A 24,712-nucleotide genomic window follows, 5' to 3' on the forward strand; every position below is an offset into this window, starting at 1 on the left:
GAGGCCCAGAAGGGCTTAGGATGCACTGGAGGGGACTAGTGCAGAAGCACCAACCTCAGACCTGCCAACCGAAGAGGGGAGGCACCAGCTGACTGACCACAGGCCTTTGGTTCCAAGGCTGTTGGCCTTTTAAAACCACCCCTGCTTCCTACCTCCCCTGTGAAGAAACACCTTGACACAGGCCAAGAAGAAATACTGAAGAACCATTTGCCTCTTGTTGGATATTTCTATTTCAAGTGAGTATAAGCTTAATAAACCAAAGAATTGGTTATCAGCAAAAGCAGCAATTTGACAGTTGTCAGGAAAAATGGAAAAGACTTTGGAATGGGCAGTGAATATCACTGAATGCCCTCTGCTATGTGTGCCATTCACTTTTCAAGTGTGTAAATTTTCGTTTTTCAACTGTGTAAATTTTCAATAATGCAAACGTTTCTTGCCCATAGAAACAGAAAGAGGGGCTCGGGGAGGGGATGCCCAGCCAAGGCCCAGGGGCCCTGGCGAGATGTGGGGGTAGTTTCCTTTTACAAAGAATTCAGGGGAATTAAGTACTTCGAGCTGGCGAACTCGCTTTGCAAACTGTTTGGGGAGCCGGCGGTCCCTAGCAACAATGACTGCGTGGTGTTGGCCCCAAGGCAGGGGGCAGGGCAGGGGCAGCCCTTGGGGACAGAGCTGGGCCACCGCGGAGGCGGGGCGGGAACAGGAGAAGGTGAGATCAGGCGGGCTAGGGGCGGGCACAACACTGTGGGAGCCGGAGCATGGAGGCTGGAGCGGCCCTGGGAGCCGCAGGTAAGGGGAGCCCTGCCAGCAGCCTCTCTGCCCTCAGCCTGACGGCCCCTCCCCGCGTGTCGGGTTTCAATGGCTGGGCTGGCGGGATAGCTCCCGGCCCCACTGCTGCAAACGCGGACAGTAAACAGCGCGCCTTGGGCAGGAGAACTTTCCCTGAGTTGGCGCCTGAGCTCCGTGATCCCAGCACCTGTCGCCTCCAGGGAAGGAGACGAGTGGGCAGGGACATTGGATGCGGGGTTGGTGGGGCTCTGGCGCTCACCCCCCGAGGAGCAGACCCTGGCTCGGGGTGCCCTGGAGCACGCTGTCTCCCGGGCCCCAGGTGGGGCTATGCCCAGTGCTCTCTGGGTTTGGAGAAAAAGCACTTGAAACAGATCTGCAAAGGGTTTCAGCAAGTCCCGCAAAGGAGTCAAGTTTGCATGGAGCAGGCTTGGGAGTTAGATGCTGAGAACTTGTGAGGTCTCTAGGTATGATGTTCCCACAACCACCACGAAGTGGCCTGAGGACACATTTCTGGAACACATCCCCTTAAGTGGCTGGCCCTATTAGAAACAAACGTAGTTTTATTATAATGTTGATGAGATGCGGTAGGAACCTAAGTGTTATTTATATCAATTAGCCTATGGCAGAATTGGTTTCTTTGTACTTGTTTTGCTTAGAGTCCTAGAACTGTTTGTGACCTTAAGTGAGGTACTTGTTTTTATGACCTGCACTTAAGAGCTGTGCCTTTGAGCTGTTTTCCTTCTGCTTCCAAGTGAGTTAAGGAGGGAAGGTGGCCACTAGCCAATTGTGTGAATTACTTACATTCCTCTTCAAAGTTTTCACTGATCTAGAGATTGACAAAGGATTTTGTCTCTGTTTTTAGAGGGGGAGATACTGTTTCCTTTTTAATTTTGATTTTTATGTGGTCCTTTCTGGAATGTTGGTTGTCATGGCTGTGGATAGTGAGTTCTGTTGCCAATATATATGTGTGAGAACTGAGGCAAGAGAAAAAGTGACCTATTCTTTTGCTTTCATCTTTCTTGTGCACAAATTGGAGATTTTGCCCACTTGGGGGCTTACTGTACAGAAATATCTCCTATGTTTTAACACTTAGCCAGCCTGCACCAGAGCTGCTCAGACCATGCTTTCTTTCTCCCTTCTCCTCTGCTTCCCAGTGGTACCATAAGTCAGTCCCTCCCAACCACTACCTTAGAGCTGTGTGGATGCTACCCAGATGTACTTTGTTTTTATGGGAAAAGCAATGGTTAATTTCATCTTCTGAAAAAGTGTTGTTGGCCTAAATGGTTAAAGGATTTCCCTGTATTTACTTCAGCATTCACTGGGGCTTTCATAGGTGCTGATGGCCCAGATGACACACAGCAGTCGCCCTTTAATCATTTCCACATTCGCTAGATCCTAATGGAGTGGAGTTTTGCATAGCTGAACTGTTGCCCAAACTTTGATAGCCCATTTCCAAAAGGGCTTTGAGCAAATCATGTCTACGTGAGAATCTTTTTTCTTCAGCAAGGAAGCGTTAATCTAAGAATTATGCTTTCAGATAAGGCTGTATCCAGTCCCCGCTCAGCTCTGGCACTAAACTGTGACATTTCCGTGATAGTTGTGTTCTGTATCTAGATGAGACTTCTCAATATTGGTGTGTCTGATTGGTGTGTCTGGTTAGGGGGTACTATCCAAGGGAGCTTTGGGGGCTCCCAATAATAATGCAAGGCATGCCTCAGGACCACACACGTTCTCCCCACCCCCTGAACATGTATGTGTTTTTAATTTCCCTGATGCTGGAGACCTTAGGTTCCACAGACCATCTGTTGTTGTCATTTCAGCTTGGAGTCTAGTGGGAAGGAAAGAAAGCCAGACACAGTCCAGTTCTGTTACTCCCTCATCCTTCACCTTGAACTTCCCTCATCTGTAAAACAAGGAATTGAGCTGCCTTGTAAGGACTATTAGATGAGGGCCTGTGTTCACCAGAGCTGACTGCTGGGCCCATCCTGAAATGTGGAGTAGACACAGAGGTGGCCATTTGTTTGCCCCCACCCCTTCTGTTTACACACAAAATTGAAGTGTTTGTGAGAATGACCTATTTTATAATTTCCATTTAGGATGTCGGTTTAGTGTTCCAACTTAGAAAAGTTAGGTGTTGCATAGTTTGCACTGGAAATAAGCAGAGCGTTACAGACAGGAAAGCTCCAAGCAAGGAGGGACATCCTGACAACAGTGGTGACACAAATAAAGGAACGGACTCTAGAACCAAGAGTGGAGGAGGAATCTAGAAAAGCCAGTGCCTGCCCTTAACTCTGGGACTCCTGTAGCTGAGTGGAGAGAGAGCAGGGGAGATGGGGGCCTGGGTAGCACGTCCTCTGGGCATTGGGAGGCCAGGAACTGAGGGCTCAGAGAGGGAGTTCAGACAGCTTGGTTTGAGACATAGACCTGAAGGAGGAGAGACCAGAAAGAGAAAAAGCCATTGGCAGGCCTGGTGCTGAAGGAGACCAGCAGGTGCAGACCTGAGTCAGCCGGGAAGGAGGGTCAAGGGGTCAGCATGTCACAGGGCCCTGATCAGGGCAGGCACAGCTGCTCCTTCTAAAGAGGACAAGGAGAGGGAGAAGGCTGGGCTTGAGGTGCTGATGTGAAGAGGGAAGGTGGCATTTCCCTTATATGTTGGGAGACTTGGCAACATTTGGGGGAAATTAGCCCTTAGGAGCACTTACTGGATGCCTGGTGTTACACTGAGGCCTTTCCATGCACTACCTTAACAGATCTTCATAATAAGTAGTAAACGCAGATACTATCACTGTCCTCCTTTTACTGGTGAAGAAGCTGAGGCACAGAGGTGAAGTCACTTGCCTAGGGTCACCCTGCTAGTAGGTGGCAGTGTTGGGATTCAAATGGGGTAGGGCGTGGTCTGACTCCCCAGAGAAAGGAACCTGTCATAGGGTAAAGTTTAAAATGGAGCCCTCCTCTCCACCCTCAAAAAGTGGATGCTCTGGAAGGAGGTAATGAGCCAGTTTCTCAGAGATGACCCCATGTTGACATAAAACTTTAAAACTGTCAAATACTCATCAGCCATTTGGGGTCTTCCCTAGTCCAAGCTGTACAAGTGTGTCCGTAGAGGAGCTTGGACTCGGCAGGCTTGGGGATCCAGTTCCTGGGGAGCAGAGCCTCACTGGGGGGCGATGGGCGGGACCTGGGCTAGAATTGGGACTCATCACTGTCATTCAGTGCGTCTGTAGCCTTCAGCGCTTCATCCAGAGGGAAGGGCAAAGCCAGGATGGTCTCTGAAGTCCACTTGGCCAAAAAAAGTTTGTCAGTTACTTCAACTCAACCAGACTGTAGTACTCAGAAGCGGGACCCTTAGTAACCTTTCCGCCCTGGTGCCCTGCTCACTCCTGGCACACGGCAGCTGCTCTGTGAGCCCTGAGTGGAGGGCTCAGGTCCTTTTAGGTGTGGTGAAGACCTTTGTTGGTTCTGTGGCGGTAGGAAGGGTTACTGTGCTGGGAGGGATTTTCTGCAGGTTTGGTGTTTCAGGATGTGGGGCAATGCAAGCAGCCTGCCACCCCTGGGGCGAGTGCCCATTCCCCGGCAATGTCTTTCTAGGGACCCTGCTCTTCTGTGAGGGCTGGTCCTGAGTGGGCCCTCCTCATGGTCTGGGCACATTAGACATCAAGGGCTGCACTGTATCTGTGTGAACGGGGATCTCTACTGCATGCGGCAGGGCCAGAGATGGCTGGGTCCTGACCCTGTCTTGGCTGTACAGAGTGAATGACCGGGCAGTCATGACTCAGGTTGGGCAGTGGGAGGGCACTGGAACTGAAGCATTGTCTTTCCAACCTTTGAAACCCTGGTCTGGTGACTGGCTGACTGACCCGAGCTGGGTTCCTGGTGGCAGCTGGCTCCCTGCCCCGCTGCTGACATTCAGCCCAGGAAACTTCCAAACAGCGCTATAGGAAATGCCTTGTTTTCTGCTGTGTTGTGTGGTAGAGAAACCAACTTCAGGGCAAAATTTGGTCACATTTGTTGTTAGATGCCCAAAGTGTCACGTGACTTTTCAAATCACGGGCGCTGGGGGGAGACAGTGGAGTTAAGTGACTGTCAGTAGCAATTGGAGGTCTGGGGCCTTTGAATAACACTTATTATGGTGATGATGTAGCAGCTGTGGCTTACAAACTCCCTTCTTTTGAGTGCACCCCAACCGCTGCTATGGGGTTTTGGTTTCTGGGCCAGCAGTCAGCAAGCTTGGGTGGGGGTAAGACACACAGCATGTGTGGCTCTGAAGGCCTCTGTGTGCTGAAACCCAGGCATGTCTTTCTCTGGCCCACTGGGAGCCTTCTCACATTCCTGTGCCCAGGCAGCGCCCTCATTTCCCACTTAAACCCCGTTGTCTCTGGAGGCATGGAAACCTTTTGACACTTCTTTCCTCCTTCAAAGCAGCGCAGCCACGTGGGCCACTGGGCACCACCTGAGGCTGAGGGCTGGGGTCTCTGAGGGAGGGCTGAGGGAGAGTTCCTGTCCATGTGTACGTGGGGTGGGGGCTCCCCCAGGCCCAAACCCTTCTACACCACTGGGTTTCCTTGACTTGCAGAAATTAAGATAAATGTGTTTTTCTTGGAAACCAAGTGTCTAACCACTACTCGCAAATTCCATTAACAGAGAGGGAGAAAGTCGTGTTCATTTTCTTGCATTTTGCTGAAATGAACCCTAATCAAAATCAAAGTCTCTGAATGTTTCATTCAGTAGTAAGTGCTTGAGAAGTCCATGTTGTAGAGATGTCAGATTGTATAAACCTTCCCCTCACAATGCTGTCTCCCTGCCCACTTGTCCTCTGTTACGCTGCCGCATAGTGTACTGTTTTGGATGAGTGTATGTATGTGAGTAGATGGGTATAACACCCAGTGAATTATAGTGGGTTGTTTTGATCTTTATGTTTTCCAATAAGTGATTTTGTAATGCACTTGTCACCCATGTTGATGCTATTAAAACAGCTAGGAAAAAAAATTTTTAAGCTATGCAGAAACAAAGGTATTGCTAGTGTTTTTTCATAATACATGAATACTGAAAAAACATATTATTAAAATCTTTAAAAAATACTTGGGGTAAAAACAATAATAAAACAACATCTGTCCTGCAAAAACATAGTCTAGTTACTTATTGACGAATATCTGTTTTTAATCATAACCATTAAATACTGAATTAAAAATGAATTTAAATAAATAATAATTAAATATGAATTTAATTGAACACAGATCATCTTGTCATTTCTTGCCTTCTTTTCAATTGAGATTCCCCCTGTTCTTGCCCTAATTCCATTTTCCTTCTTTCCTGCTTCAAAATTTAATATCTATGTTTCTATTATTTTAAAGGCTAACCTAGAAATTTTAACATGCGTATTAACTCTAATTTATTCTGAAATTAATCAGTTCTAAACTTTTTCTGGAATCTTATCAGGGCTTGAGCATGCTTTCACTCCAGTTACCCCCTTCCCAGTTTATGTGCTATTGTTGTGAAGCACCTTAGTCTATTTTGATTTTTTAAATTTCAAATTAGCTGGTTCTGTTTTGATGGTCAGCATTGGCTTGGATTTTATCCATGTTTCTGAGTTTCTTTGCTCCTGTTTCTTTTTGTCTAACTTTTTCCTGAGGTCATTTTCTTTTCCTTTGGTAGGCACCCTTTAGAAATAAAGTGAGGATCTGCAGGTGGGCGACTCACTCAGGTTTTGTTTTCCTAAACTTTTTTTTTCACTCACATTCTTGGAAGTTACTTTTGCTAGATGGAGGATGAAAGTATTTTCCTTTTGCGCTTTAAAAATGCTCTTCCAGCCTGGCCAGCGTGGCTCAGTGACTGAGCATCGACCTAGGATCCAGGAGATTGTGGTTCGATTCCCGGTCAGGGCACATGCCCGGGTTGCGGGCTCCTCGATCCCCAGCAGGGGGTGTGCAGGAGGCAGCTGATCAATGACTCTTTCATCATTGATGTTTCTATCTGTCTCCCCCCCTTCCTCTCTCTGAAATCAATAAAGATATAATAAATAAATATGTTCTTCCATTGTCTTCTGGCTTCTATGATTGCTGGTGAGAGGGAAGTTGTCGATGTAATTGGCAAGGGAGGGTCTGTATTTCCCTTCTGGCGGCTTTTATGATCCCCTTTTTGTATTTTTGTTTTGCGGTTTGACCACAGTGTGTTTAGGTGAGGACTTTTCTTTTTCTTGCCTTGGGGTTGGTTGGGATGCCAGAATCTGAGAATAGGTGTCTTTCATTCATTCTGAAAAAAATTCAACCATTCTTTCTTCAGATCTTGACTCTTTTAAATTAGTTTTCTTTTTCTGGAACTTCGATTATGTTGTTACTGGACCTCATCATTCTACCCTTCATGACTCTTAACCCGATTTTCATGTTTTCCACCTGTTTTGTCTTTCTGTGCTGCATTCTGGATAATTTCTTCATATATATTTTTCAGTTCATTGGTTATTTAAGATGTTCATTTCTAGATCTACTTTCTTTCCCCTAGAATCTTATTGGGCAATTGAAAAAAATCTTGGTCCTTTAAATTCCCTACTTAATATTTATATATTGGGTAATTTCAGTATTTGCAGTGCTTGTGTGTCTGATTCTGTAGTTTATGCTGGCCATTTCATGGCAGTTTATTTTTTTATATGTTCCAGGATTTTTTAAAATCAGGTCTGAATGACCCCAAAGCTAGTGAGTGCCCTTGCCCTCATGGCCAAACCTCACTGCCTTTGTGGCCTGTTGTTGGGGAGGTGTGACAAGGAAGCAGATAGCTAAGATGCTGTTTCCTCCTGTCTGCCCCAAATCGGACTCCACATTTGTCCCCAAGTGTCATATACCTTTGCATGCAGAAGGAACAGTATGTTTCATTCCCACCTCCTATCCTTTTGCATAATTCTGGGGGGGGGGGGGAATAGTTTTGTCTTTGTGTCATTTGCCTAAAAGAAAGACTCACTGAAGCTCAGATTAGGAGACCTTCATATTAAAAGCAATTAGGATTACATAAACCTTTGTGTGGGTGGCACAGAAAGTCATCTGCATATTTACCATCTCAGATTTGGGACAAGGGGTTTATTCTCAGCCAAGTCAATGACAAGTTGAGAATTGGCCAATACTGAATATGTGATAACAGAGCAACAGGCTGCCTGTCAATTAACCGGGTACGAAACCTTCCCGCCACCACCTGCAGACCTTTCCCAGAGCTGCCTCCACTCCCTGACAACTTTGCTCATCTGCTCAAAACATTCTAACATATTCTACATTCTGTCTTCCAACTTTTTTTTCAATTCTTTGCTAAGAATATTTTGGCAATCAGATGCTCATCAAAAACCAACGAAAATATCCAAGTGTGTCTTTGCTTCCCCTTCTGTTCTCCGCTCCTCTGCTTGGAGGATTGCTGTGCCGACACCCTGGCCCCCTTTCCTGGGGGCCCTGAGCTCCAAGCATTTGCATGTTTGTTCTCAGTCTCTGACATTATTTCAAGCACTCTCCTCTCAGGTGTGTGTTGTCACCTGTCAGAGTTCTGGAACAAAGGGTCCCTAGTTAAGTAAGTTTGAGAAATAAATGCTGGGTTAAGCAGATTCCATTGCTGCAGAATTTTTAAATGTTCTGATTGCTGACAGGCACATGGAACTCCAAGTGCAAGCTCTGAAAGCACAGCAGGCCCCCTTTTTGAAATGTCCTGGCCTCAGAAGCCCCCCTGCACAGCATAGCTTGTGGAGCTTGCCTTCCTCAGGATGTACTTGTGAAAATGCTGGCATGATACAAGGGAAGTCACAGTGAAAGGTGCACAAACCCTGGATTCCACAATATTAAATACATGCCAGGCACTGCCTCACACAACTGTGGGTATTCGGCTATTTACTGTTTGCAACAGCCCTGTTAAAAAAATAAGTAAATGTAATCATACTTTAAGTTAAAAGTAGTTCTCAGTTTTAAGGCTTCCTGTGGTGAATGCTTTCTTTGGAGGCTCAGGATGAAGTTTGCATTTATGAATACTGAGTTTCTCTTAAGCACGTACACAGCTCTGGGGATCAGACTGTGAAAAGAAATGAATGCCTCACTAGAAATTGGGATCGTGATGAATTGCTGGTCCTGAATTCTGAGCAATTGGGGTGGCATTTTAAAATATATATATTTTTATTGATTTTTTTAGAGAGGAAGGGAGAGGGAGAGAGAGATAGAAACATTGATGAAAGAGAAACATTGATCACCTGCTTCCTGCACACCCCATTCTGTTGATAGAGCCCACAACCTGGGCATGTGCCAGTCTGGGAATTGAACCAGTGACCTCTTAGTGCATGGGATGACACTCAAGCCACTGAACCACACCGGCCGGGCTTGAGGTGACGTTTGGAAATCATCTTCTTATTGGCGCTTCCCTACCACCCTGGCTGTGTGGACAACCTGGGTTCAGACCAGTGTAGAGACTTTCTGCTTCCTGTCCCTTACAGTGTCCTCTTCTGTCTGGTCAGAAACTAGCCTCCAAGCCCTCTGCTAAGCTCAGAGTTAGTCACTTCAGCCCCCTAGTCAGATTTCTTCTATAATAAGGATCCCTTCTGACAAAAATTTTCTTTTAGAAGGAAATTAATTTCTGAAGGAAGAAACACACACCACTTATGTAAAAACAAAAACAAAAATAAAAAAATTCTGTACAAGCTGTATCTACTCAACCATTTTTATAAAACAAAAGTCAAATACCATTTTATAGTTTTGCATTCTCAAATTTTTTTCACATATTATCATGAGTGAGACTTGTTCTTTTTGTAATTTTAGAATGACAATCCCCATTACTAAAGGAAATCAAGTGATTATACTCAGCTTTTCCAATGACACAATGCTGTGCAGTGACCAATGGGTAGAAGCTTTCAGTAACGTTCTAAAAATATCTTTATTAATGTTTTTCATATGAGAAAAACCACACTTTGCTGAAATGAAAGAATTTTTCTAATCTTTGTGGTAAAGTGGTATTTGGAGAGAATATTCAGCAAGTGATACTGAATCAATGGTTAAGTACAGAGCATTGACCCCTGTGAAGGTCTTCATTTACTGGCATTGCTGTTTACATAGGGAGGACCGAAAAGTGCTGAAAGCCCTGGATCATTAGGCCTTACCCAACTCCTCAGCAGTGGCTGGCTGATCCCCAGTGGGAGACAGGCCGTGGCTCAGGGGTGTGTGGCATGCCTTTCAAGCAACCCTGGGAGCTCAAGCTTTGGCACAAAAATCCTGAATGATTTAAGTATTTTCTCTAGAACATAAAAATTTAAGTATTTTGTTTTTTGGTGACTACAGCAAACATATGCTTAAAGTGAATTCTTAAATTTGGGGCTCATTTGGGGATTTCCATTTCTTTACAGTCTGCAATGAATTATCATTTCAACTGTGGGCCTTTTTTTCCTAAAAGCATTTTACATTGTATTGAAAAGATTACATTCTTTTGGCTTTGGAAAAATATTTCCTGTTCAGTTCAAGCTATTAAAGCCTGTTAGCATTTCACATCTGGAAGCCCCTGCCCAGGCCTGCCTTCCATCACCACCAAAGCGAGCGTGGCAGCCTGGTTCGGCCTCCAGAGCGTGCGTAAGACACCCCAGGCTTGTTTACTTCCTCAGGGCCCCTTTGCATTGCCCAAGTGTGCCCTTGTAGTTTGGGGCATAGGTGGGGCCTTCCTCCCTCTGGGATGCAGGCAGGGTCCTGTGTGTGTGTGAGTGTGAGTGTGTTCATTCCTTCCTTCTGGGTTGGGCAGGGGTCTTCCTTCTCTTGGGATTGTGGAGATGCCTCTCTCATCCAAGGGTGGGGGTCTTCCTTTCCAGTGGGCATTGGATGTCCCCTCTCCTCTCCCTCATTTAGCTGTTCCTTTCACTCTGGCCCCATTTCCCAGAAAGCTAACCCAAACATTTTCTATGTAAGAGGGAAGCTGCTCAGCTTTTCTGACCGGGGAAATTCCCCAAAAGGAGGAGAACTTATTAGAACTGAAAGGCTGGAGAGCCTCGGCCTCCCCTTGTACCGCAGGCCTGCTCAGGGTGCAGCAGGCCCTGTGTGTGGGGTGCAGGGCTCTTCACCTTGCTTCCAGGTTTTAAAGGAACCAAATGTGGGTGCCTTGCTGTGGTGTGAGCCTCGAGAGACTCAGACATCCTTTTCCTGGAGGGAGGGCTCATTTATGTCCTTGGCGCCCTGCTCCCCAGAGGTAGGCCCGGGCAGCTCCCACTCTCAAGATCCATTCTCCCGGGCTTCCTGAAAAAAGCCTCCCAAGGGACCCACTTCTAGTTCATCCAGGCAGTAAAGCCCGGAGTGTCTTGGGTGCCCTAGGGACATTGTCCTCTGAGTTCTCTGAGGGGTTCTCAGCCCCAGCAACATAAGTTACAGGGAAAAGATTTCATGTTGTGCAAGGAGCAGACACGTTCTCTGCATTTCTCCTGTCCACATGTGACCATACCGGTGCCAGGCAGCCCTTGGAAGGCGATGGCAGAACCAGTCAGAGGCCTCCCTGGGCTCCCCGGGTGTGGGGAGCCGGCTGGCTGCCCCTCCTGAATGGTCTCCCTGGCAGGGTGCTGCCCTGGAGTCTCTCCAGGGGCTCGCCGACCCTAGCGTCGCCTTAGAGAGAAATCTCTGGCACGTTGACCCGCAGGGTGGGTCGGCAGAGCTAGCACCTCTGCCTGGTAGGGTGCTGCCCTGGAGTCTCTCCAGGGGCTCGCCGACCCTAGCGTCGCCTTAGAGAGAAATCTCTGGCACGTTGACCCGCAGGGTGGGTCGGCAGAGCTAGCACCTCTGCCTCCTGTAGCTTAGTTAAGATTACATAGTATCCTTTGCTTTAGGGAGTAGAAACCCTGCACAAAGACCTTGACTTGGAGACAGAGTGTCTAGACAAACAAGAATGTTTGTGCAGAGCAGGAACTGGGTAAAAGGTCACTGTTTTGGGTATGGTGGTCTGGGTGCACTATAAAAAGCTTGTAATCAATAAACTCGGGGCGCAGCCCGGCTCAGCTCAGCTCAGCTCTGCCTTGGCTGTAGCCCTCCCGATCCCATCCTTTTCTATGAGTCTTTCTTTTCTAATCCTCACCCCCTCAATCAGGTCCTCGTTCGCCTGCCGGCTGGCCCCGGCACCCGGGGTCAGCCAGGCCTCTGGGCCCAGTGGTCTTAGGTGAGGTACCTCCACACTATGCCCCTCTAGGGAAACCGGGACAACTGCAGTGTCTCCCTGTTACAAGGGGTCTCAAGGAGCCAAGTTCAGCTTCTCTGTAGGACTGGTTGATAGGGCCTTTCTGTCAGCCCTCCACCTCATAAGAGAGGACCAAAAGCCTGGATCTGACAAACAAATCTCCCAAACACCAGGCCTGCAACAATGTGAAAGTCAGGGTATGTCACTCCTTAAGAAGGTGGACATTCCAGCCCTGCTGGTGTGGTCCAGTGGTTAGAGCATTGGCCTGTGAACCGTAGGGTCACGGGTTCGATTCCTGGTCAAGGGCACGTATCTGGGTTGCAAGTTTGATCCCCAGCCCTGGTTGAGGCCGGGGAGGCAACTAATTGATGTCTCTCTCTCACATCGATGTTTCTCTCCCTCCCCCTAAAAAAAAAAAAAAAAAGCAAATGGACATTCCTGGGGCATTTTGAGCAAGATAGCAATTTAAGTGGATTTCATGGGATAAGTATGCAGTGTGACAGGAGCCCCAGGGTGCGCGCAGTCTGTTTTTAATGCATTTAAATGTACACTGAATCTTTTTTTTTTTTTTTTTTTACCTTTGGGAGCCACTTGACCGAGTAGATGAAATGAACAGCAGTTTGAGCAGAGAGCTCAGCTGAAGGGAAAGGCACAGGGAGGGGTCTTCGTGGGGCGTGGGTCAGGGCAGAGGAGAAGGCTGCACTGAGGTTGCCCTGAGGGGTCCTGCACTTCCTGGGTGGAGGTGGAGGGGGTGAAGCTCCCTCTGCTATGGAGGGTCAAGTTCAAGGTGTGTGAGTTCCTACAGGACCCAGAGGTGGTGAAGGCGTATTAATTCCCATCCTAGGCCCAGCTAAGATTTGAACACAGGACTCAATGAGCCCTTGCCTTTTGGGGCTCCAGGAGGGCTCCCAGGTATGTAAACCTTGAGGATGGCAAGGCAGAGGAGCCGAGGACTTGGGGTGCTGCAGGGGAGGGGACATGTAAGGCCTCAGGGATTGGGACAGGACACTGTTTCAGTGGGGTCACTCATGACCTGAGTGTTTTACATGCATGCCCTGGTGTTGCCACAGTCTCTAGCACAGCATTCTCCTTTTCAGACCTCAATTTCCTCTTCTGTAATGGGAGTTAAGCCTGACTCAGTGGGCACCTGGGCCCAGGGTCTGCTAGCATAGTTGTTATTGTGATTTGTGGATGGATGGAAGGGAGGGGATGAGGCCAGAGGCTGATAGGGGACCCCGACGCCCTGAACTAAGAGCATCAGGACATTTGGAAAGAGGTCACGCAGGCTGAGTTTGTTTTCAGTGAAAGATTTGAAGTGGTTTCTGATAAGGAACCATTGGGTCAGATCCACCTGGCTCCCGAGCTCTCTGCCTGGAGGGCCCAGCAAGGCGTGGGGATGGGCTATAGGTTCATCCAGTGGGTCATATCTGATCAGTTGCTGGGGCTTCTTCGCTCATTGTAGTGAGAGGGGGCCTGGGATTCCTTGAATGTGTGTGTGGAGAGAGAAGGGGAGGAGGGGGAGGGAGAGGAAAAGTGGCAGGGAGAGGGGGGAGACAGACAGCTGCTTCAGCAGCCTCCTCCACCCATAGGACGCCCAGAGTTGAATCAGATGCAGGGTCCACAGAAGGGGAGGGAGTGACAGAGGCCCCTCCCACTTGGGGACATGCCATCCAGAGACCAGCCAGCATCTCAGGGAAACCAACAGCCACTTCCAGGCTGAATTGGATGCTGTCAATTTGTGTGATTATTTAAGGATCTGATTTTCCTCCAGAAGTGTGGCGGTGAGGAAGAGGTGCTGTAGGTTTTCAAGGCAGACTAACTCAACATTTATACTCTGTTACAAAAGGTGGCCCAATTAATGGGGAATGGGCAGAGCTTAGCAACCTGCATGTGTATGTGAGCTCACAAAGTCATAATGCAAGCTGGACTTTGTCAGAGCCATCACAGTTCTAACCAGCTAGTCTCAGCTTCCCAGGTCCCTACCTGCTCGTGCACATGGCCACTGTGGCTGACCCTGTGGAAGCCACTTGGTGGTCTGGTTGCATGAAAGGAAGTTTCCACAACAGTCTAATAGGGCTCATGGTGACCTCACATCTCCTTGAGCTTGGTGCCAACCCTGCCATCAGGAATGCCTTTTATTTTCTTTTGATGCCTGCTTTTTTCTTTTTCACTAAAAAATAGGTGAACATAATTTTTAAAGTAAATGTTCTTTGGGTGCTTCTTTTTTTAATCTTCAAGAAATAAGTGACTTTCCTTTTAACAAAAGAGTCAAAGTTATGTCATTTCTTGCCTTCTTTTCCCCTAGCAGGCATTTACCCAGTGGATATTTTGGAAGATGACCCCGAAGGGCATCGGGAAGCAGCTCTGGCTTACTATGCCACACTTGGGGAAGGGGCACAGTCCTCAGCAGAGGTCTTCTCTCTGCCTACTGGGGAGCAGGTATGTGTGATCTTCCATGTTGGTAGAGAGCTCTGAAGAATCTAATATATTCATTAAAGAGTAAAATGGTAGTGAAAATGTATTACAGATTTAAAAAAAAACAAAAACTTCTGGAGTGAATACTATATAATTCCGCCTTGAGAAGCAGAAGGAATCCTGGATTGGGATTCTGGAGTCCTGCATATAAGTCCAGTTCTGCAAGGCACTGAGCCACACAGCCTGTTGTGAATCCCAGGTCTACCACTTACTAGCTGTGTGACTTTGAGCAAGTGTCTTAATCTCTCTGATCTTTGTATTCTCATCTCTGAAATTGGGACAGTGACAAAGCTTGCCTCATACTGTGGTTATGAGAATTAAATGAGATACTGTATGTAATGCCTGTTGGGCCTCAGTTTCCCCATTTGTAAAACCAAGGGATTGATTGGTCTTTGGTCTGTAAGTTTGGGCTCAATTCTAAAGTTTTGTGATTTGGAATGATATTATATCAGTTGAAGCGAAGTGATAGCCATTATGATTTTTAGCACTGACAGGGTTGCATTTTGAACATGTACTAGGAAGGAGTGGATAGAATGAGAATAATTTATTAGGATGGTGGGATTGTGGGTAAAATTTAAATATTGTGTTACTTTTAAGATCTTTTTTCTTCCCACTGCAGTAAGTAAAAAGAATATGTGAATCTTCTTAAGTCACTCACCTTTCTTTCAGATTTGAGTCTGGTCTGTTGAAAGAGACAAGATTTTCTTGTTTTGTACCCAAAAGATTTCACTCATACCAGAAATTGTTGCTGTCTGGCAGGCAAAGTTGGTTGAGGAAGAGAGGGTTTTATTTCACTGTACTGAAGTTGTTTCAGAATGAATTAAAACAATGGCCTGTACAGTTTATATAGTGTGGCTTCCATGAGATTTGTAATCAACTCCCAGAAGAATCCAGGTCCTGGGATGGTTGCTCAGAGCTGATCTGCAGAGGAGGCCGCTGTACTCACACGCTTTTAGCGCCCTCTGGTGGCAGTTAAAGCAGAAATGAAAGCAAGCTCTTTTGGTCAAGGCTGGGGCTAACTCTTAGGGAGCTAGGGAGCTGCGGGGCTGCAGGGCTGGATGGAGTGTGGGAAATGCTAGGTAACCTGAGAAGTGTGATGAAAACAAGAGTTAGCCCTGAAGTTCTTAAGAATGAAGTTTCGATCATCTGCTTTTATTTAACGTTTATGGATTACTTTATAAAAACCTAGTATATTATATGCTTAGTATGTGAATAATTTTAGTGTTATTAGCGAAGACATAATAAAATAAGATAGTTACCAAAATTAAGTTGTTTTGATAGAATGACTTTGTACCTATTTGCTCTTCCCCTTCTAAAGCTGGTTTTATGAAAATAATCATTTGCTTTCCTACCATTTTAGCAGCTAATTAAGAAATGGTAGCAGTTTCCTACCACTTATCAGGTTGAAATAGTCTAATTTGGGAGGGTGTTGGATCTCCTTTTTGCTTTCAGCAAGTTTAACTTTTCTTTTTGAATCCAAAGAGATTTTTTCAAACAAGAAGAAAGGGTATATCACAACACGTCACTCTGGTCTCCCTAAAAGTCTTTTCTTTTCATATGTCACTCTGTTTTCAGTCTTGAAATTGTCCTCTCCCGCTTAAAATGCAATCATGCTTATTGGTTTTCCTGGTCATAGGACAGTATATGCTCATTGTCAAATATTTGAGAACTATAGCCAAGGCCAGAGAAAACAAAATCACCCACAGTTAACTGCTATAAGCACATTGATGTGTTTCCATGTGGTTTCTATTTCTATATATGCTTTTTTAACATTCATTCAGATCACGGTCTGAATACAAGAATGTCTGTGATAAGCCTCTTTCCATGTCAATACAATGCTTCGTGCGTGTGGTTGGTGATGGCCTTGTCATGGCCGTCTCGTGGGTGACCCATGTCTCACATAACCACTGTGGGAGGCCAGCATGGGGACTCTCCATTAAGGTGACTTGCGGACAGGGAGGCACGAAGATGTTCGAGGGTCTCGGGACCCTACAGGAGACTGTGAGGCCTGCTGTAGACTGACAAGCAACCTGCCTGCCTCATGCAGCTGACACATTCTTTCCTTATTTTGTTGTGCCCTCAAAACAGACTTTGCAATAGAATGTGTTGACCTTTTGCATTGGGAGCTGGGAGCCGTGGGTTTAATGACCATAAAGAGAGGGTTTGGGGTGTGGGTGCTGGAGAGAAGCACCCTGGGGCAGTCCCAGCAATTAGAGACCCTGAACGTGCTGCTTGGTGTTCATAAGCAAGCAGGCACCCAGCATAGGTTCTCTGGCCCAGGGCTGCCAGGAAGCCAGAGCTGAGCCTGCAGGGCCAGAGGGGCCACGAATCTCTCGAGACTGCCTGTAGCAACCCGAACCAGGGCAGCAGGCAGCCTGAGTGGCAGTGTAGGTGGACACGCAGGCTTGTCCATAGAGTGGCCCCAAGAGGTCAGGGGAGCCCCTCTGCTGTCCTAGGAAGCATGTGGAGGGAGAGACTGGGAGGGCTTCAGCTGAGTCTATGTTGAGTTGGTGCCTGAATGATGGGCAGGTGAACCAGGGAAAGGGCAGGTCTGCTGGGAGGCGGCAGCCAAGAGCCTTAGTCATGTTACCCTTCGAGTTAGCTCGGAGTGGGTACGTTTTTTGTTTCTATGTGACCTGCATCCTATGAGATTAAGCGCTGTGTAACAGTGGTCTTTCATCGAATACTGTGCTAATTGATAAGTGACTTCTGCCCTTCCAATGATAAAAGAACAAACGGCGATTTTATCTTTTTTTCAGGTTAAACTTGAAGCTTCATCTGTTTGCTTTTGCACTGTGCACCCTGATGAACCTCAACATAAAATCTTGACCTTGGTCAGTCCCCAGGACACAAAGACAGGTGGGTAGTTACTAATAGATTTTAAAACACGATTCAGATTTAATGTTTACAACCACTGGCACCAGGTACCTAGGAGATGGTGATTGGTGCTGAGGCTGGACTTAGATCAGGGAGAGGTGATACATTTTCAGTGTTTAGAGATGAAATGATGCATTGTTTGTGCTCATTGACACAGACTGAGTGTTTAGTATTAAAGACACTAGTCTCCCTCTTGCCCACAGTGACAGTGCTCACGCCTGCTTTTGAGGGTAGAGTTTGCTTACTAGTAACCTGTATGGGTTGCGTGCACAGGGTGGAGCCCTTCTGTTGGAGCGTCTCCCCAGCCCTGTGAAGCACAGGGACAACTCATCCCCCAGGACAGAGGAGGCGATGAGGCCTCCAATGGTCCAGTAAGTTGCCCAGGGCCACCGGCTAGTGCAAGGTGAGGGGTTTTGGCCAGGTGGTGGTTGGGTGGTAACATTTATGTCATCTGTAACTCAGTTATTCTTTCTCTTCTGTGATGAGACCACTTGTGACCGCTCTCAACTCCTGCAATTGCATTCTCTAGAAAGGCCTGGCTCTGCTCTGGTGTGCATGGGGCAGGGGCCTGGGGCTGCAAGCGGTGGGAGCAGGAGGTGGGGAGGAGAGAAGGGCTCTGGTTCACCCATCCACCTTGAGCCCAGGGCACCAGGAGCTGTAAGTAAAGCACCCTGTCTCTGACCTCAAGGGAGTCCCAACTTAAATTGGATCCTATTTCGGAAATTTCTCCTTTATTATACATTTCTGTACTTTACAGATTTCCTACAATGATCACATATGGCCTTTTTAATAAGAAATTTAAAAACACAAACCAACCCTTAATTAATCAACCGTCCTTAAACGACGTATCTGGTGAAAGTATGGGGTTTAGGTCTTTAACTACAATTTGCAGAGGAGACTTCGTCAGCTCTCCACCCCACCCCCAGACTTTGGCCTTTTGCCTGCATGTCAGTCAGGGGTTTGTGCCCAGAGGGTACCTGGCTCTGTTGCTATCTTGAAGCCCAAGGTGACGTCCTTCACCTGGGAAAGTTACTCTCTTGTTGCTGATCCTGAGACTCCTGCTTAGCTGACTCCAGGGCTGAGCTGTGTGTGACAGTTTTCCGGTCAAGGTTCAGGACATCTATTTCCATCTGGCAGAGCCTGGTTTCCATGAACAAAGGGTCTGTGATAGCCCTGGGCCTTCAGCATGGCCTTGAACTTGGGACACCACCACCAGGCTAGAGACAAGGAGCAAGTCAGTAACGAGATGTGCCCACAGGAACTCCTCAGGGAACACATTCTCAAAAACTCCAAAAGTGTCATTTACCGACTTGAAGAAAATGTCCAAATATCAGCAGCCCTCCCCCAGCCTTTTTCCAGCATTTCATAATATTCTGAGGATAGGTATTTAGCTACAGTTTGCATAATGTAAACATATGACCGACTCTTATAAATCTGTTTCCTATTAATCCTGTACTTAATTTGTTGGTTGTTTTCAAGAATGTAGTATAATAAATATTCATAAGCTCCAAGAAGTCTCACTCTGGACCTTTCCATATATGTGTGTGTATGTGTGCACACGCACTTGTGTGTACTCATGGGTAGATGGAGGTAAAAAGGATCAGAGCTCTTTGATAAGCCCCAGGTATGAGTTAGTTATTAATAAGCTGGTTGAATCCATCACAGGAACTTCTGGTAACCCTGTGAGCAAAGGAGAAACATCCTGGGGTTGCCCACCCTGGCGGTGGGCAGTCATGTCTCAGGGCTGACTGCTGTTAGGATGTGGGTGATGAAGCTTTCCAACTTCCCCCTTAAGAAACTGGGGATGCACTTTCCAAACAGGTGGTTTGAGAATCATAAGCCCTGTACTCCCTTTGGGTCCCATTCTTGATTGTTTCTGTGATAAGAGGCTGGTTTATGTCACCAAGGAACAAGACCCCTCTTCTCTCCTCAGAGGTCAGGGGAATGGGACTGAACATTCCAGCCTTCTAATAATATGGTTGGTTCTCCTGGCTCTCAGCCTCCATCCTTAGGTGTGGTCCAAAAGTAACCTCATCAGCATAACAAGGGACACCTCTATCCCTATCATCACTTAAGAAATTTCAAGGGTTTTAGGAGCTCTGTGCCAGAAACTGGGATGAAGACCAAATATATATGTACTTTCTTATTATAAATCACAATGTCACACAGATCCTCTGCCCATTTTTTTTTTTTTAATATATCTTTATTGATTTCAGAGAGAGGAAAGGAGAGGGAGAGAGAGATAGAAACATCAATGATGAGAGAGTCATTGATCGGCTAGCCTGCAACCCGGGCATGTGCCCTGACCGGGAATCAAACCCTGATCACCTGGATCCTAGGTCGACACTCAACCACTGAGCCACGCCCAACCGGGCGTCTGCCCATTTTTTAATCTGACTTTTTTTCCTGTTGAGTTGTATGAGTTCTTTATATATTTTGGATATTCATCCCTTGTCAGAGATATGATTTGCAAGTATTTTCTCTTATTTGGTAGGTTGCCTTTTCTTTGTTGATGTTTTCTTTGCCGTGCAGAAGCTTTTTAGTTTGATATAGGCCCACATGTCTACTTTTGTTTTTGTTGCCTTTGCTTCTGGTGTCAAGTATAAAAACTCATCGCCAACACTGATGCCAGGGAGTCATTGTAGCTGTTCCCTGATGACTAATGATGTTGAACATCTTTTCCGGTGTTTATTGGTCATTTTATGTCTTCTTTGGAAAACAACTCAGATCTTTTGCCGTTTATACTGGGTTAGTTATCTTCTCACTATTGACTTATAAGAATTCTTTATATATCCTGGATACATGTCTCTTATCAGATATATGATTTGCAAAAATTTTCTCCCATTCTGTGGTTGTCTTTTTACTCTCTTGATGGTGTCTTTAGAAGCACAGAAGTTTTAATTTTTTATGATGTCCAGTTTATCTGTTTTTGTTGCTGTTGCTTGTCTTTGGTGTCCTAGCTAAGAAAACTTTGCTTGTTTGAAGAGTTGGTCCTTCCATCAGCTATAATGACTCTTCCTTATGGCTGTGTAGTCAGTGTCATTTGAAGCTCTGGGTGCATTCTTTATTTTTAATCCAAGTCATTCAAAAAGTGCTGACTTTCTATTCATATAATTATTATACCACCAAGCACACACCCAGCCCATTATTTAGCATACATTTCTGGTTCATCCACAGAGAGATGTCAGAAGATTTTATGAGATGCACGTCTGAAACAAAGCATAGAGGGAAATCTGGCTGCTGTAATTAGGACAACTTGTGTTTAGTTACTCTCCAAACACTAGCCTAGAACACTTGCCAGCAAAGGGAGTGAGGCCAGTTTGTCTTCCCTGGTCTTGGAGAATTCGTGCTGGTTTCAAATCCACTTTCTTTTCTGGAGTCTTCATAGACCATCTTTCATAATTCACTCTAGACCATCATAGGAGGGATGTTCAGGGAACCAGGCATTAGTTCCCAGGTCTGCCTTTTCCTCTCACACACGGGTACCACTGGTTCATTGTTGCTGTTTCTGACCCAGAGATTGAGGGTTACAACCTCAGGATCTCATTAGGACCTCCTGGCCCCAGGCTGTCAATTCACTGGATCTAGAGACTTGAACTTCTCTGAAAGTAGCTACTGCTCTCCTTTTGCCTGTCTGCTGTTTCCAGTGACCAGCCTTGCTCCTCACCTGGAAGCTCTCTGCCTGCCCAATATAGCTGGTCCTCTGAGACCAGTAGAGCATCTGCTAAGTTGTGTTTCTTTCCCCTCTGAGTCTAGCCAGCCTCCCAGAAGCTCACCTGTCTTCTTTACCCATTTCCCCAGCCTGCCCAAGCTTACTTAGTGCTCTGGCCTTTTCTACTTGGATTTTAAAGGATCATGGGGTCCTGAGAACCTGTCCTTGGTTACGGGGCCTCTCCATCCTGTGCCCTGTCCTTTAAACATATGACCCTTTCTGATGGAACTCCCCTCTTCAGGCTCCCAGGCCACAGGCATCGTTTTTCTAGATCGTCTAATCCTACTTTCCTTGTTAGGAAACTGGTCAGATTATTTTTTCTAGCTCTTTCTGACAATATCTGTTTGATATTTTTTCATAGAACACCCAGTGGTCAGATGATCAGAGGTAGGGAAAAGCATGTCTAAAGACTGATTTTAAAATGTCAATTTGTAATGGAGTCAAATGAAGGAGACCTAATGCCACCATGCTGTGGAAGTTTCCAGAAAAGCAGACTCTTGAGTATTGCTGGTTCTTGGCAGGGAAGGGGTAGTCTGTTCCAGACTGGGGGCAGGAGGCCTGAGAAGCTCTCTGCTGTCCACTTCCTGGGACTCCTGGTCCTCTCTCCTGGTACCCAGGTCCCTTGTGGTCAAACGTTGGTCACAGAGGCCAATGCTCTGACTACAGGGCTGGGGGGCTCTGGACTGACAGGCACAGGGGACCTGGAAAGCAGGCCCCCAGCAGCTCCCACCCTCCCAAGTCTTACCATGAGTCCCACCAGTCCCTTCTCTGAACATTTTGAAGTTTCCTTCAGAGATCTTCTTATATTCTTGACCCTTGCCTGCAGGGGAGGCCGCACAGATGGGGAATGAGAAAGATGCCTTGTGATGTTATGGGGATGGGTCCTGGGGCTGAAGGTGGGTCCTGTCTTTGGATTTGCAGCCCTTCCCAGAATGCTCAACTCATGATCCCACAGGAGGATGGGTAGAAGGAAGGACATGCCCCTGGACCCCTGGGAGAGATGCTGAGAGACAGCTTGGTAGGGGGATGGGTTGGAGAAATAGTGGAATGGACAGGATTTGGGTGGGGGGAGGAGAGAGGAGGAAGGCTCGCGATGATTTGGGTTTTGGCTGGGCTTGGTGGTGGTGACTGATCTTGGGTAGATCAGGAGCTCTTTGAGGGGAGGACTTATGTTGCTTAGATCTTCTGGGTTCTTCCTGCAGGGTATCTGGTGACTCCTCATTAGCTCGCTGTGCAGGGGAGACAGACGTGGGCAGGGGAGGTTGGAGGCTGAGAAACAGAAAATAGACTCTCGGAGGAGGGAGGAGGGAGACTGAGGGAGGCCCTGCCACAGTTGCCACGTGTTGACCCCCCAACCCCCGCCTGATTAGACCGCCTCCCCCCTCCACCCCCATCCCCAGCCTGCTTCCAGGACATTATGAGCCCAAGCATAACACTCATCCTTCAAATGGCTGTGGGGTTTTTTTTACAGTTTCTGGTGATTGTATGTCAGATGCACCCTGAGAAAAATAAGCAGGGATTCGAAAATGATGATTTTCCTGGAAAAGCGTTCCCATTATAGGCCTGTAGTGATGGCAGGAGCCAAGGCAAACATTCATAGGAAACCAGAGCCTTGACTATCTGCCTTGCTAGTGGCTGTCCTAGGCTGGGGGGGATTGCGACAGAGAGGGCCTGGGGCCAGGCCTTCCCTAGGCCGCATGCGTTTGGGGCAGCTGGTGGTGGGTCAGGAGGGGGTGAGAGGGTGGAGGGTGAGATGTGCCCCTGGGGTGCCCAGAGAACTTCTTAAGGACTGGGAGGCCATTTCTGCAACGCCCCTTACCCCTTAGCATACTGCTTGGATTTTGGGGAAGGTCAGGGGTGGGAATCCAGAAAGTGGAGGTGGGGATATGCTGTAAATTTCTCACCCCCATAGAAAGGAACCCCGCTAGAGCAGCTCCTGGTCCTGCCTGTGTCTTGGAGCGACCTGGACTCCCTGTAGTGGGGGTGGACGGGGCTAAACCCCAGCTCTGTTCAGCAGGTGGGCCCATCCTCCTGACTCAGTATAGTGGTGGTTTATGTGTATCCAGGAAAAGCAGCTGATGTGGTGGGACTGGGAGAGAGGCTTGCTGACCTGGCAAAGGCTGAGTTGTAGAATATGGAGAAGCAATTGCCATTTTTCTGGTGTTCAGATGTGACGACCCCCCCCCCTCCCCCCCCCCCCCGGCTCACCAACACCAAGTGGCTGGGGACCACATGGATAGCAGGCTGTCGGGATCTTGTGGACACTGGCTCTTTATGGTTGAGGTTGGGCTGGGTTTTTGTTGTAAATGGCAAGATTTCACTCTTTTTATAGCTGAGTAATAGCCCATTGTACATACCACCACATCTTCTTTACCCGACTGTCTACAGAACTGCCACGTGCTAGCTTTTTGGATAATGCAGAAGCAAACATCTTCCTGTGATGGGTCCTGTCCTCCCACCTTCCACATCAGTGGGGTCTCACCTAAATGGGTGTGACTGTTTAAGGGAAGGAGTTCTGGCCAGAAACTCAGCCTGGGTTTAAGTACCTGCTTCACCGGGCAGCCGAGGAGCCCATGTGGCCTCGCACACATGGCCTGGGTGGGGCAGCCGCAGCTGGAGGAGGACCGGAGTTCACCTATGCAAAAGGATGTTCTTGCTGGAAATAGAAAGATGTTTCCCTGGGGCCATGGTGGACCAGATGGAAGAGCCATTCACAGTGACAGCTCTGTCTTTTAGGAACACGTGTTGGCTCTTGTTTGGGATTTCCTTCTTTAGTCCCTGTTAATTTATGACACTTAACCGTTAGTTGGATTTAAACGTAGGGGAAGACAGCCTCCCACAAAGGCATGTCATTCTTATCAGGGGACTAATGGTATTTGGAAAACAAGGAAGGTCAAAGGAAAATATTCCGAGTGTCAGGATGGAGCTCTGGCCTGGGGGCCAGGTGCATTTCGAGGCATTTGAGGTTTCACTTCTGCAGCCTGAGCTGTCTGCACTCTGTCTGCTTCCCCAACTCTGAGAAGCTCACCGTGTGTGCTCTGGTCCAGCCTACCAATTTTAAGGCTCCGTCCTAGATAGACTAGCTTTGGTGTGCCTTGCCTTCTGCCCCCACATCCCGTAGTCCAGCTGTCCCTCCTGATGTAGGCCCCCGCCTCGCCCCATCCTCCTCGAGCTAAAATCTATGGCCTGAGAACCACAGGCAGGCTGATGCCACAAACACGCTGCAAGCCAGATGTTCCCTTCTCCACGGCAAAGAGGCGCCCAAGTTCACAAGCATCTGGGAAGCGCCTTCCTTTAAGGAAGACATCTGCATGGATATGGTAGCCCGCGTAATGCGATGTGACAGTTGCTATGTCAACTCGTGTGTTCTCCCCTCCCCTTAGATTATTGACAGGCTTGGTCGATGTTGCATGAAGCCCTGCAGGGCCTTGGAATGTGTTTACGCACTGTCCTTGGCCAGGACTCAGCAGTTTTTTCCTACATGTACTTTGCTTTTGCGAAGATAGCTTGTCACTTTGGTTTAACTGTACTGGCTTTTGGGGTGGGGGACTACATATTTCTTAGATTTGTAATGGGACAGTGGTGGCTTGAACTCCAGAGGAGTGCTGGTGGGGGGGAGAGCTGGGGAGGCAGCCTGGGGACTTGAAGCCCCTTCTGTTGTGATTGAGGAAGTTTTGATCACTAACTGCAAGGAACAACTTGCATTTAGTGTGG

At 47.3% G+C, this 24,712-nt stretch overlaps 1 protein-coding gene across 3 annotated transcripts in view; it reads left to right on the plus strand.

The window, feature by feature from the left end:
• Positions 1-735: 735 nt before the first annotated feature.
• Positions 736-24,712, plus strand: part of LOC308550572 (protein FAM169B-like) — a 69,642-nt gene continuing 45,665 nt past the window's right edge. For 2 of the 3 annotated variants that reach the window (XM_081124527.1, XM_081124528.1), the window contains exons 1-3: positions 736-786; positions 14,243-14,373; positions 17,169-17,268. In XM_081124527.1, the coding sequence (XP_080980653.1) occupies positions 756-786; positions 14,243-14,373; positions 17,169-17,268 (262 nt within the window). In that variant the 5' untranslated portion in view covers positions 736-755. Of the gene's footprint in view, positions 787-14,239; positions 14,374-17,168; positions 17,269-24,712 lie in introns of all 3 variants that reach the window. The other variant, XM_081124526.1, reaches the window with a different exon arrangement.

Source organism: Miniopterus schreibersii, assembly GCF_964146895.1.
Source record: "Miniopterus schreibersii genome assembly, chromosome: 22".
In the NCBI taxonomy this organism is placed as follows: domain Eukaryota; kingdom Metazoa; phylum Chordata; class Mammalia; order Chiroptera; family Miniopteridae; genus Miniopterus; species Miniopterus schreibersii.